Below are 13,151 nucleotides of genomic sequence, written 5' to 3'. Positions count from 1 at the left end.
GAATCTGGGACCTTCTTCTCTGTCCATGAATACTGCAAGATACCGAAGAATGTGTCATTCATATCCAAAAATGGTGATAGAAAAAGAGGGAAGGGGCCCACAGTACTTTGACTACAGTATACTGTGTGCAGCATGTGACTGTCTTATTCAATTAGCAATCTGTCAGCTGATTACAGTGGGGCTGCCAAGATTAGCTATTAAGCATTGGCTTTCCACCTCCTGCGGATTAACCCACTTTTTTCATTTAAAAAAGTATTTATTATTGCTTATATAAACATGCAAATAAAAGTCTGTGGTGACCAGACTTTCCCCATACCCACTGAAAAGATCTCTAAAAAATTATTATTATGGTAAAGTCAACAAACTAGCTTAGGTTATAGAGCACTTCATGAAGACACTAAGATATTTTATAAATAGTATAAGTTATTAGTAGGAGTAATAGTGAGAGGATGTTGAACCCAAATATCTGAAACAACAATCCAAAGGGTCAACAGCCTGACAGAAAACAGGAAACAGATCATTTCCTAAAAAGGCAAAAGCTGTAAAAACAGTGACAGCAGTGAGGATCTCTACTGCAACACCAACTATTTTCATGCTCCACTTAATGCTACGTTATATCTTTTTGATCGTAGTTATTAGAAATGAAAAGACCAGCATTAATCTTTTATAAAACAGAAACAATGAAGGAAATATCAGTGAAATATATGTATCGGTAAATAATATAATAATAAGACTAAAAGCTCCAATTTTATTTGTTTTATTGAGACATTCTTCTCAATCACAAAAACTGGACCTGATTGTTATTAGAGTGCTCAGTTGCAGACCAACAACTTATATACAGTAAAGTCACTCGTGAAAGGCAAGTCGCTGCAGTGAGCCTGTAAAAAAACATTATCATGTACATTATAGTATACCATAAAAATTATCAACAGTGGTTATAAATGGTGGTACTGATAATACAAGCATAACAAACATATTTAGCTCCCAAGATATGAAGGAGAAAGTGTTTTTTTTAAACTGCCTACAAAACAGGACAAAGATTTTTTTTTTGCTTGGCACACAAATGAGTTAGTAGTTCAGCTGAATCACACAAAACTCAAAACATAACATTGAAAAAAGGGGGAGTCAATCATCAAGAATCCAAGTACATATATACACACACACACACACACGCACCCACACACACACACACACACACACATTCACACGCAGACACACACAACATTGAGGTGATGAGAAAGAAGAAGAGGCAGATTTGACAAAGCATCCATCAGTCCCTAAAGTCACCTTGATTCCTTCAACTAACACACAGCGCAGCTTGCGTTACCATGGATGTTTTGGGGGACCATTATAGCAAACACAGCGCGGTCCCACTGATGATACTGTATTGCACTAGTCCGAATAGTCTTCATTGTCACTGTAATTCAACATTTACCCCTCATTTCAAACATCCTCTACTCCAGCACTTTTCAAACTATGATCAATAAAGACATCAAAAACAAAGTACAAGTGAATTCAGTTTGGACCCAATTACATGATTAGACAGAGGAGTAGAGCTAACTCTAGAAATCAGTTTTACTCTTCACGGTCCAGTGCATTGCAAAAAGAACAACAAACTATTCTGTATACTGCACGTCTAAACTTAATTTTTTTTATCATGGTTTTCTTAACAAAACATGGCTATTTCATAAAATAATTCTTTCAAAAAGAAAAAACAAAACACTAACACTGTTTGTCCTTCACCTGACCTGGACAAGGCGAGGATAGTGTGTGGAAGCAGAGCAAAAGCTGGCGATATATATCCCAATCTTACGCACAACTGAGCTTGAGGACACACTTGGCATTAGTGTGTGTACAATGGGACACATTCAAGAGATCAAATAAATTATTGTCCGTGGCGTTGGATTAGTCGAGCTCATCTTGTTTTTTTAAAAACAAAACAAACAAACAAAAAAAACAAAAAAAACAAAAACACGCTGTCCACAGTCAGAGCAGTAAGGTGGTTTACAGGATGAACACAGTCTTTGGGTGCCAGGTAGATTAGCTTAGAACTCGTCGTGTCGAGTGAGAGCCTCTCCGAAGTCGGTCGCCTGGCTGCCCACGAACAAGTCGTACTTCTCCACGATTTCTGCCTTTGTCAGACGGCCATCCTGACAGAGAGAGAACAACAAACATGTTTAAGCTTATATTTATGTCACTAAAGATACTTCATCATCACAAGGACTGAAATTAAGCCTGTTTCTCCTGATCCCTTTGTTTGTCCAAGAGCAAAAAGAAAAAAAAAAGCCCAAACAGCTTTAGTTTTTCAGCTGCATAGTTACAGCCTTCCAGTTTCTGAAAATCTGACGACAGCAAGAAAGTCCATTATTTCATAAACATTTGTCTAAACCTAGATTGTAGTTTCTTGTGCTTCTTTGTTTCGTGCCATGGTTTTAGTGTTAATCAGGTTTCAGTTGGTTCGTATCATGGTGCAATGATATGACATGTACTATTAATATGCTTAGTAATACTGATGACTCACAAGTTCCCCTTACACTCATTATTCAGTGAATGACAAAGGAAATAAAACTTGAGTGAAAAAACTAATATTTTTGAAACTGGGTCCTTAAACAAAAACACACACATACTTTGTCTGCATCTGACTCATAGACCAGATGCTTGGCCTCGGCCTCAGCATGGTCGTAATCATTGGGCAAGATCCAGTCTCTGGTCTCCTCCTTGTCCATCTTTCCGTCTTTGTTTTTGTCTCTGAATTCAGTAAATTGTTCCCTCTCCGTCTTCACCCACTCAGGTTCTGTTGCGTCTCCCTCCTGGTTGTACATGTCACCTAGAGCACAGGAAGATAGGAGCGGTTTTGACATTGTTTCACTGTACAAATATGTGTATATTTGCGACGGCCTAACAAATTACAACAGGCTGTTAGAACTCACCGATGTACTCGTCCAGATCAATTAAACCATCTCCATTCTTGTCAATGTCTTCCATAGTTTCCTACAGGAAGAGAAGGGAGTGCAGGTCAGAGAAAGGGGATGTACAAGATACATAAGGTGTTTGTCTTGTCAATTAACACCTGGGTGTGTATGTCAGTGTATGTGTTTCACACTCACCAACACTACAATGTCTTTCATGTGGTCGTACTCCTCGGGGTGAAGGAAGGCTGTGAACTCCTCCTTGTTGGCTTTCATGTCATTGTTTTGGTCAGCCATTTTGAATCTCCTCTCATCACGATTCATCATCTGCCTGTAGCTAAAGCCATCATCAGGGTCGGGGTCGTCTGCAAGTCAGAGGTCACAACTTTGTATAGTGTATAATTTATACATCAAATATATAAAATAAAGATCGTCTGCAACCTTACCAAGAATATATCCATATGTGGCATTCTTATACTCCTCCCATGACACCAATTCATCCCCATTGAGGTCATGACTCTTCCACTGCCGATCCACGTCGTCATAGATCCATCTCTTCTGAGCGTGTTTGATCCACTTCTTCATCTCCTCAACAGTCACATAGCCATCCTTATCGTCATCTATACGTTCAACCAACATGCTGCAGAGAAAAAAACAAAGATTAAGCAAACATTCATTTCTCCCTATTTCTTGTGGTGTGTCACCTCAGATGACCTTTACTGCTCCCTCAGGTGAAACTAGGTCATTGCCACAGCATATATACTTGTACTAAATTCTTGCAAGCATATATGCACATTTACTGTGTTCTTACCCGAGCCTCTCCTTGCTCTCCTCTGGTGTGAGCTGGTCGAAGGTCTTGGCCTCCTCTTGTCCCAGAAAGGCTTCGTGGTCATAGTCAAAGTTCTCTGAATCATCGTGCTCTCGGTTACTTAGGGGGTCATCGTGGTGAACACGGTCCTTCTTCTCTGTGGGTTTGCTGGTGGCATAAACCACACAGAGAGCAAAGCACATGACAAGTGGCCGCAGCTCCATCCTGCACATGTACAAACACCGTCTGCACCAGAGGTGAAAAAAAAAACAGGCCAAAAACCTATGGTTATTGCTTAAATAGTACTTTCTGCTTAATCGTACTGCATGTATATCAGAGTTTACATCACACTTTCACACTGCAATACGGACAAATTCTGTCAGTACTGGTCACAGCATGTAACTTGAGGTTTCTCAACTCTACACGTCCAAATTTGTTTAGAGGTGAGAGAGTAATGAGTCATGGTGCCAGCAAATACTCTGACAAAGAATGAGTGAATGACTAATGGCTAATCTGTTCCAGCTAACACAATCCCTTATTTGTTCCACCTCTACTACTTTAATACAGTTGACATCTCATAACATAGTAGAAGCACCACCACCACCACCAATTCTCACAATAGGAAAATAACCATTCACATGTAACAATTTGTAAATTATTTAACTGACACTTTCACACTAGCTTCAAATTATAAAATACACTCACAGTTTCTAGCTTTTGTTTAGATTATTTTATTTTATTGATTATTCATTAATCAATTAGTTGTTTGGTTCATGATGATGTCACATAATGGTGAAAAATCTTGATCACTGTTTCCCTGTTCCTGTCTTGTTTTGTCTTGACCAACAGTCCACAATATAAATATTCAGTTTACTATATAGAAGACTAAATAAACCAGAAAATTTTCACATTGAGATTTGGAATCAAAATAGTTGCTGATTAATTCAATAGTTGGCAACTAATTGATTAATTGACAAATTTTTGCAGCTCTGCTTACCTTGATGTAGGTTATAAAAATGTTTTTTTTGTTGAAGAGGTTAGAGAGGTGTTGAATGAATGGTCATTCTAGATGCTGTAGTTTGTGGTACCATTGAATTGTGTTGCGTAATACTTAGAGGTGATTCAAATATTTAGTCTACCCTCAATGACATGACAAAATATTAACTCACTAAAACATAATGCAATTCACAGCAACACACCACAGCCTCCAAAATTACTATAAAGTTTTAATAAAAAAATCAACATCTTACCCCTCTCTAAGATAAATTGTTGTATTAGGATGCAGCTTAGTCTAAACAAAGAACTCCAAAAAACTGTCAGCTGAGTGTATATTCAGCCCATTCTCTGAAACAAATCTATAACAGCAGAGAGAAAAATCTTCAGACATCACCTGCCAACATCCTAAAGTATCATTTTTATTAAGAGACGGTATTGTCATTGAAATAATAAGAGATATGTCGCCTCATTGAGAGAGAAAACATCAGATTTTTGACATTTTTACCTCCCTTTCATTAAAACACGTTCACTGTTTCAGTGTTACACATCACAGTGTCTGTGTTCTCACTTTTAAATGTCTCGTCACTTTAAATGTTCTGTGTTATATCCGTTACAACCGTTTGTGGCCGTTATTTTGAATTAGCAACCCTTACAATCTAAATCCAACGTTAAACAGGCTAACCCAGCGAACCGTTACTTTTACATACTTATCTGCAGTTTCACTCGTCCCTCGGAGATATACAACCAACTAGATTACTTCTCCCAATGCGTATTTTTAAATAACACCTACAGAAGTTAAATGTTTGAATTAAGTTATGCGTTTTAAATGGCAATCTTCTGAACAGCACTCACCGGTGTCTTCAGGCAAGTTCGTCGTTGCAGTTTTGGAACCCTCCTCCCGGAAACACACCCATGCACTTCCTGTGCTAAAACACAGACTGACCAATCGGACGCTGAGGATGCGAGTGCCATGTCGCTCGCTCATTGGTCCACATTCAAGAGACCATCGGTGATTGGATTGGCCGAGAACCGCCACGTCGTCAAAGTCAACAACACCTCGTTCATTCATAAAACTGATTCTACAGTTACCGGGACAGGTACGCTGCACAAAAACAGCTCCAAACCATACAGTCTGTTCTCCAAAACAGTGCTTTTTGCTTAATTTTTTAATGAAAAACGGACAACCCAGAAACTGCAGCAGAAATTAGTTTTATTTAATTAATTCACAGTTTTTAAAACAAGGATTTCTGCCTGATTGACAAACTGTTGCTTTGCAAACAAATGCAAAATCCAGTATTGTGGCAGAAAGTCAATAAAAATTAAACCAAACTCATTTCCCTTTCTGGAGCATTTTTTTTATTTTATTACTTATTTGTTTATCTATTATTATTATTAATATTACCATTATTATTATTACTTTGTCTCTCGTTTTGTGTTGTTCTGTTTTAGTGGGATTTAACTTTGAATAGTATAAAAACACCTTTATAAAGGCAGAGAGTTGTTTTTCTTTTGATCCACTGAGATGCACAGTACTTTGATTGCACTATTATTATTATGCTGCTATGTTTGAACTGTGATTGTTTACTCTTTTCATGCACCATATTTCTTAAGAAAAACATTAAACAAACCAATAAAAATCAAATCAAAACAAGAACAAAAAAGCACAATAAGACCAACAGTAAACATAAGATGTTAAGTTTTCGGTGAACCAAATCTGTAACTGCCTTTCCCAAGACTCCTCCCATGTGGATCTGATCAATTGCTTTCTCTATAGGTGTCATAGGTGCCATATTTCCTTAATCCTTTGGATTAAGTATTAAATTTACTGATCTTGAGGCTCAATGATGAAAGGATAGTAGCACATTGTGCAATACAGTAATACTAACACTTATTATTACAGCTTAACTGTACAAATCCATCTGCCTTTAAATAGTTGCAGAGATGGAGTCCCACATAAATCACAGTGTCTCTACTTGTATTTAGTTGAGTTTTAATGTCTCAACCAACTGCTGAGTCTTCCAAATCAGTGTTTTCCATCTCGTCTTCTGTCTCCCTCTGTTTGTTGGCATTTTCTTCTTGACTTGACTGACAGGCGGAGTCCCTCTGTTCATCACTATCAAAGCTTCCTGTTGAGACAAGAAAAAAAGCACATTTTTAACAAGGTGTCAATGAAAAGTTCATTCTTAAACAAGCTGCAGATAAGGGAGGACAAGTTGGGTCAAGCTACAGCTAAAAAGCAACATTGGTTAAAAATGTGTGTCACAGAACACAAGTTACATTAATTTTATTATGAGCATCAGATTTTGCACCATGGTGAGTTTAAATGTTCTGGCTTACCTGTGTTGGTTTCACCTTCTTTCTTCTCAGTGAGGAAGATCCGCTGCATCATAAGTTTCTTCACCGTGTGGCACATATACTTGAGCTCTGGACCACTCTCTGATTTTCCTGCAGATATATATGTCAAATGGGAGCATAAGTGAAAAACAAACAAAAACAACAACTCAAGAATAACTGCAACAAAAGAGGAACATTGAGAATATATGGAGCAGAACCTTACCTTTGTGTGGTGCCTCCTCAAATAGGACACACGTTCCCAAAGCGTCTTTGAAGAGGAAGGGATAGCAAGAAAAATTTCTGTTAAATGTTTCTTTTTTTAATGATAAAATTTATTAGGAGTGCATGGAAGCTTTTTCAGCACTGGTAAAAATAGTCAACATTAGCATGATCGACAGAAAATTAATCTGAAACTATTGAATAATTGTTTTATTCACTTTTAAAAAGGAAAAATTTGCTCGTTGCAGCTTCTAAAATGTGAAGACATGAAAATTCTATGTGTCGTATATGATAGTAAATTGAATATTTTTGTATTTTACATTGCTGATCCAACAAAACAAGACATCAGGAAATGTCACCTTGGGTTCTTAGAAATTTTTCACTATTTTCTGATATTTTACAGACACAGCAATTAATCAACAGTAATCTATTGTATTTTCTATTTTAAAGTAATGCTTCAGAAAAATAGCAGTTCTATGATTATTAAACCTTTGAAGGTGCAGTTCACAGAAGTCAACCACAATAATCACATGCAGTGGTGACAGCGTTTCATCTTAGAAAATGAATCCTTGGAGGTCATGTAAAGTGTCCCAGCATGACTACATGCTTTACGAAGAGGGAAAGGAGGAGATTGAAAATTATGTTTAACTGCAGAAACAAGCAATTGGTTTTCTTTTCTTTTGTGTTTTTTAAACAATGAGAAAAAAATTTGGGCCCTCATTTACTCTTTGTCATTGGAAATCTTTGACTTTTTGACAGTTTGGTGCTATTTGGAGGTGGCTATAATGTTTAATGTAAAATGTTTAAATAATTATTCCTGATTAATTGGCACATTTGTCCTTAATCCTTTTGGATTTTTGACAGATTGGGTTTACTATGTGTTTTGCAGTAATATGTTTAAAGACACTGTGTGTTTATGATATATCAGCACTTTTGTTCTTAATTTACTTGTGGTCATTTTCTACTTTTTGACCTTTGGAGAGTTTTGGGTAAGGTGGATGATAATATAACATTTTTTGTATGACAATATTGCAAAATTTTGTAGCATTTTTCCTTCATCATTTCCATTTTTCCTAAGCTTTTTTCACTGACTAACCTGGATAATGATGTGTGCGGGGGTTTTTCTCATTGTTTTCAAGTTACTTTCCTCTGATGCACCTTATTTATTTATTTATTTTTTCACAATTTCTTTTGTTGTTAAGAGGTTCATTCTTACCTTCATATTCGCCTGCAAACACATACTGTCCTACTTGCATCATGGGCTTGTCACTGTCAATATCCTTTAACACAAGTGTACCAATTGAATCAGTGTGAGAATAATTGAGCTCAGTGAGAGACGATGATAAGACCTCTTCTCTTTTCTCACCATAACACGACAGTCAGAACTCACCAGTATCTTGCATGTGGCCCGACACTTGGACAGAAAGTCATTGTTTATTATACCAGAAAGCTCCACCACAACAAGCTGCTCCTGAACACATACACACACAAAAGAGCACAGAACAGAAAAGAAATTGAGACTTGACAACACAATGAACTATTTCACTGCAGGTGAATGGTCTGACTAATGGTCAGAAAACGAGTCAAATCTAACGTTAACTTACTCGGGGGAACTGAAATATGTTCAGAGAAACATCAAACATATAAAGATTCTGAAATTTCCCACATAACTCCCGTTTTAAAGGTTAAAATGAATACAGTAATGTTGAAAAGTTTACCCCATCCATAGCTAATTAGCTAGAATGTCAGGTAACGGTTAAGTACATGAAGTTGGTCCCGCTATGCTTCTACATTAACGGTACTACATACCTCCTCTTCCCAATCATCGTCCATGTTTAAAGTCCTGCTAGAAAAGAGGGACAATAGAGATTTCAATGCTCTATTCCTCTTATTCACCCTTTGAGTTTACCTCTCATCCTCTAGCTTCCTAAATATTAGTTTGACAACTTCCGCGAATATACGGTGGCCGAGCAGGATTCATTCCTCGCTTGCGTCAGTTCGGGTTTCCGACCATCGAGGGGAGCTGTTGCTCAGTTTTACTGCCATGTTTTGTTGCTGAGCCATTTAATGTGAATGAATCACGATTAAATCTCCCTCCTTCCTTCCTTCCTTCCTTCCTTCCTTCCTTCCTTCCTTCCTTCCTTCCTATCTATCTATCTATCTATCTATCTATCTATCTATCTATCTATCTATCTATCTATCTATCTGTTCATTCTACTCATGGTCCAGCATGATTGGATCTAAATATTGGCTACCTGTAGGCACACTCATCTACATCTAACATTAATATTATTAATGTTCTCCTGCAGGACGCCATAGCTGAGGTGATGAGATGAGATGAGATGAGACGATACACTTTATTGATCCCCAAGGGGAAATTCATCTGTCAAAGGCAGACGCAACAAAAACGAAAGGAAGCACACACATCAAACGTATCCAAACCAAAAAGAGAAACAACCACACAGACAAAAGGCCAAATATGAAACCTGACTGAATCATAATCAAAGTGCACAATGAGGAAAAACCATGAAGTACAAAGACGTGTGATATTTGTCAGTGATATTAGAAGCACCTGAGGTAGAATATTAGTTTTTCTGCTTTGCTGTGCCAGATATGCAGTGAATTGTGATTATTATTATTGTCCAGATGTGAATTTGGAGGTGTCCCTTACTGTGCTCTGGCCTGGTGTCAGAGGTAGGCAAGTGCCTGAACAGCCCAATTCCTGGTGCACACACATCAAAGGCAAAAATGTATCTGAGAGTTTGTCATTACACATTTATTTCAACCATCGGGGCAGTGAGTGCAACGTGAACAAAATTTAAAAACTGGTCCAGTGGACATATAATGTATGATTTACAGATGTTTTGTGGCTCATCAATGAGGTTTTTCTCAGTTTTAATTCAATTTGTTTGCAATGCTGGATTCTGTCAGGCATCAAAATCCATGTGACTAAATTAAACTAATGTTCTGTTGCAGTTTCTGGTGAACACGGTTAAAAGCCAGAGAATAATTCACAGATAGAATCATGAAGCCCCTCTGAATGAGTGATCATTTTTAACTCATCTATCATCCAGTTGGTTTGGTTTTCATATTTCTTCTTAAAATGACTGGCTTGAATGTATAATGCTAGTTTGTTAATATAATTTATACATTTGAAATATAATACACATGTAATAGTCCTGAAAATCATCTTATTTATTGATCCTTATTGGAAATTTCTCTTTTCCTATTCTTTGCTCTCCTCTACACAAGGGTCAAAGATCAGGGTCAGCTGAAGGCCAGCACCCCTGGAGCTGAATAGGATTCATCATCTCGCTCCAGACTCCTGTAAAGACAGTGTTCTTCTTACTGAGTCCTCCATTTGAAAGACCATCGTACTGCCCCGTTATGAAAAACAGCACAGTTGTAATAAATTGAAGATGTAATAAATTAATGAAATGTATATTTTTTGCAAATCCACATGGTCAACTATCAACTGTCACTGGTGACTTTTACACACATATACGTTCGTCAGTAAATGTTCTGGAATTTGTACATTTTTGCATCATGTTCAAAAAAAGAGCCGTGAATCCTCTTCAATGTTCAGCAGTTTAATAGAGGGATGTATTGCAGCGATACTGCACCTGTTTAACTTGTGGTTTGACAAATCCAGGTAGATTGGTGCTTGGATGTTTACAGTAACTATCCTCAGAGTTAAGAAATGGAGTCATGGGAAGAAGGGGGCATAATATGAACATAACTGCTTGCTCCTGGACTTTAAAATTCCTGCAGCTCCTCCAAATGAATTTGGTGTTTTTTGTGTTGGCAATAAATAGCAGAGTCTGTGTAAAAGTGTAAAAACACACAGGACCCACCATTTATATTTTCTTTGGTAGAAAATGTATTACTGTTTTTCAGGTCTGTTGTCTGGATATTGGATAATAAAATATCCCAATATTTAATTAAATTGTATTTTTAGTATTACAACAATTAATGGGACTATAGAAAAAGGTTGAGAAATGTTTTTATCTCTTTCAACAATGTCCGTCCATTGGGCCACAGGCAGATAACTGTTAAGTGGAGTTGCTTAGAGGCCGATGCTGTTTGCAGGCTGTAAATACCTGTATAAATGTAAAGCAGGTTGATGCTGAATGAACCTCGCCCTTAGAGAGAGATAGAGAGAGAGAGAGAAAAAAAACATTTTGAATCAGAATCAGGCAAACCAAATTAAAGGGGGTGCATATCCCCCATGTGCCTTCTCCCTCCCCATTTCTGGCCTATCATCTATCTCTGGACCATGGGGTTGTCATGTCGACCAGCCCACAAGTTACTATGACAACGGCTCAAGGGGAAGCACTTGCTAGGGAGGTTATTGCCTCCTTGGGGATGTAAGAAGGACAGGGGGAATGTGAGCAGAGACAAAGATAGGGGGACTTGCACACACCAAAAAGGTTTAAATGAAGCGAGAGGTCAAGCTGGAGTACGTTAGCTGGGTGTGTGTGTTTGACTTACTTTAGAGGCCAGTTTACACGCGGAACTGGACACAGTGTGTAAATTGAGTTGCCCCATTGAAGCTTTGGATGAAGAGTGCAAAGTTTTTTTTTTTTTCTGGATGAGACCTGAGCCTCTCCTATACATGATGTATTACACTTCCTGCTCAGTGCGATACCCTGGGGCAGAAAGGGGCGGGGGTAAGGGAGGGAGTGACATTAAGGACCCTCCAAGGTGTCAGATGGGTCCCCAGCTTCCCCCACATTTTGTCATATAAATGTCATAAAGACAAGTTTGGAGTTGGGGAGCTTTTGACTCTCCTTCAGCCTGGGGGGTATCACAGTGGTTAATTGCCCCATTAGCACTGACAGGGTAAATTGGTGGAAGGGTTAACTATATATTACAGTGAAAACAACAACCCCTGGCATACACCCGAGGGCATGGAACGCGTGGAATGTTTTACAGTATGGCCTGTGCATGTTTGAGTGTGAATGTAAGAGAGAGCGAGTGTGTAAATTGTAAATGTAGATTTACATTTACACGAGACCTTTAATATTGGTAAAATATTACAATTTTATATTTATCACTACGGAAATGAAATCGCAGTGCCAGTCAGGGAGAGACTCTCCTCTCATATCTGTGCTGAACTTTCTCAGAGTGCACATTCAACCAATCAGGAGAATTATTTTATGCTATTCTGTGAATATGTGACTTCGTGTGAGGACTGTGCATTTATGTGTTGGAAGAAACAATGTAACTGTGAATCACAAATATATATATGACACACTCCCTGCTCACAAGCATAGGCTAAATGTATGTGTGTGTGTGTGTGTGTGTGTGTGTGTGTGTGTGTGCATGCTCACCTGCCTTATCTACAATTGCAGATTCAAATATAAATGGAAATTTACATCAATAACCTGTGATGCAATAATTTGAAGGATCATTGGAAAGCGTTTTATTATTGTGTCGCGGCACTGTAATATAGACTTTAAGATTATTTGATTTTATGATGACATTCAATTACATAAATGATTTTAAGATGAAAGTGAAATCAAAAGAACCAATTTCCTCATTATTATTATTTATTTTCTCACATCACATCTATTTACAGGTTATTCTTTTACATGCATAAAAGAAACAAAAATATATGAATTATGATAAATAAACCAGAGTTTCAAAACAGATGTATATTCTTAAACAACAGATCCATTTTTACCAGCAATTATCATTTTGCATTTCATCTAAACACATAAATGTAGGCACACACCTGACAGATAAATTCTCTCTCTCTCTTTCTCTCTCTCTCTCTCTTTCACACACACACACACACACACACACACACACACACACACACACACACACACACACAGACACAGATATTGACTAACATTAAAATTACACCACCATTCACTGTC

General features: G+C 37.7%; 2 protein-coding genes across 3 annotated transcripts; both read right to left on the bottom strand.

The window, feature by feature from the left end:
• Positions 1–741: 741 nt before the first annotated feature.
• Positions 742–5,664, bottom strand: calub (calumenin b). Of its 2 annotated transcripts, none has more exons than XM_067589602.1 (7): positions 5,566–5,664; positions 3,721–3,963; positions 3,356–3,549; positions 3,108–3,274; positions 2,931–2,991; positions 2,628–2,827; positions 742–2,150 (listed from the first exon to the last, which is right to left on the bottom strand). In XM_067589602.1, exons 2-7 carry the CDS (start codon positions 3,948–3,950, stop codon positions 2,046–2,048), a joined length of 957 nt encoding a protein of 318 aa, XP_067445703.1. In that variant the 5' UTR covers positions 3,951–3,963; positions 5,566–5,664; the 3' UTR covers positions 742–2,045. The 2 variants fall into 2 exon arrangements, with proteins under 2 accessions (XP_067445703.1, XP_067445704.1); XM_067589603.1 differs by lacking the exon at positions 5,566–5,664 and adding an exon at positions 5,421–5,559.
• Positions 5,665–5,906: 242 nt separating this feature from the next.
• gtf3c6 (general transcription factor IIIC, polypeptide 6, alpha) lies at positions 5,907–9,230 on the bottom strand. The gene is made up of 6 exons (XM_067589604.1): positions 9,076–9,230; positions 8,657–8,737; positions 8,483–8,546; positions 7,271–7,315; positions 7,051–7,158; positions 5,907–6,839 (listed from the first exon to the last, which is right to left on the bottom strand). The coding sequence occupies exons 1-6, from the start codon at positions 9,097–9,099 to the stop codon at positions 6,712–6,714; spliced, it is 450 nt and encodes a 149-aa protein (XP_067445705.1). The 5' UTR covers positions 9,100–9,230; the 3' UTR covers positions 5,907–6,711.
• Between the last annotated feature and the right edge of the window lie 3,921 nt (positions 9,231–13,151).

This window comes from Thunnus thynnus, chromosome 5 (genome assembly GCF_963924715.1).
Source record: "Thunnus thynnus chromosome 5, fThuThy2.1, whole genome shotgun sequence".
Lineage (NCBI taxonomy): Eukaryota > Metazoa > Chordata > Actinopteri > Scombriformes > Scombridae > Thunnus > Thunnus thynnus.
This window is presented reverse-complemented; position numbering and strand designations above follow the sequence as displayed.

Bases quoted from the DNA above. Each gene is read 5' to 3' on its own strand.
- calub (XM_067589602.1), bottom strand. From the start codon at position 3,950: ATGTGCAGGATGGAGCTGCGGCCACTTGTCATGTGCTTTGCTCTCTGT. The intron at 2,992-3,107 runs GTGAGTGTGAAA...CTCTTCCTGTAG, and splicing joins TGAAAGACATTGTAGTGTTG to GAAACTATGGAAGACATTGA. The intron at 2,828-2,930 runs GTGAGTTCTAAC...CCTGTGCTCTAG, and splicing joins TGATCTGGACGAGTACATCG to GTGACATGTACAACCAGGAG.
- gtf3c6 (XM_067589604.1), bottom strand. From the start codon at position 9,099: ATGGACGATGATTGGGAAGAGGAG. The intron at 7,316-8,482 runs GTAAGAATGAAC...TCCTCTTCAAAG, and splicing joins GTTTGCAGGCGAATATGAAG to ACGCTTTGGGAACGTGTGTC. The intron at 7,159-7,270 runs GTAAGGTTCTGC...ATATATCTGCAG, and splicing joins TGAGGAGGCACCACACAAAG to GAAAATCAGAGAGTGGTCCA.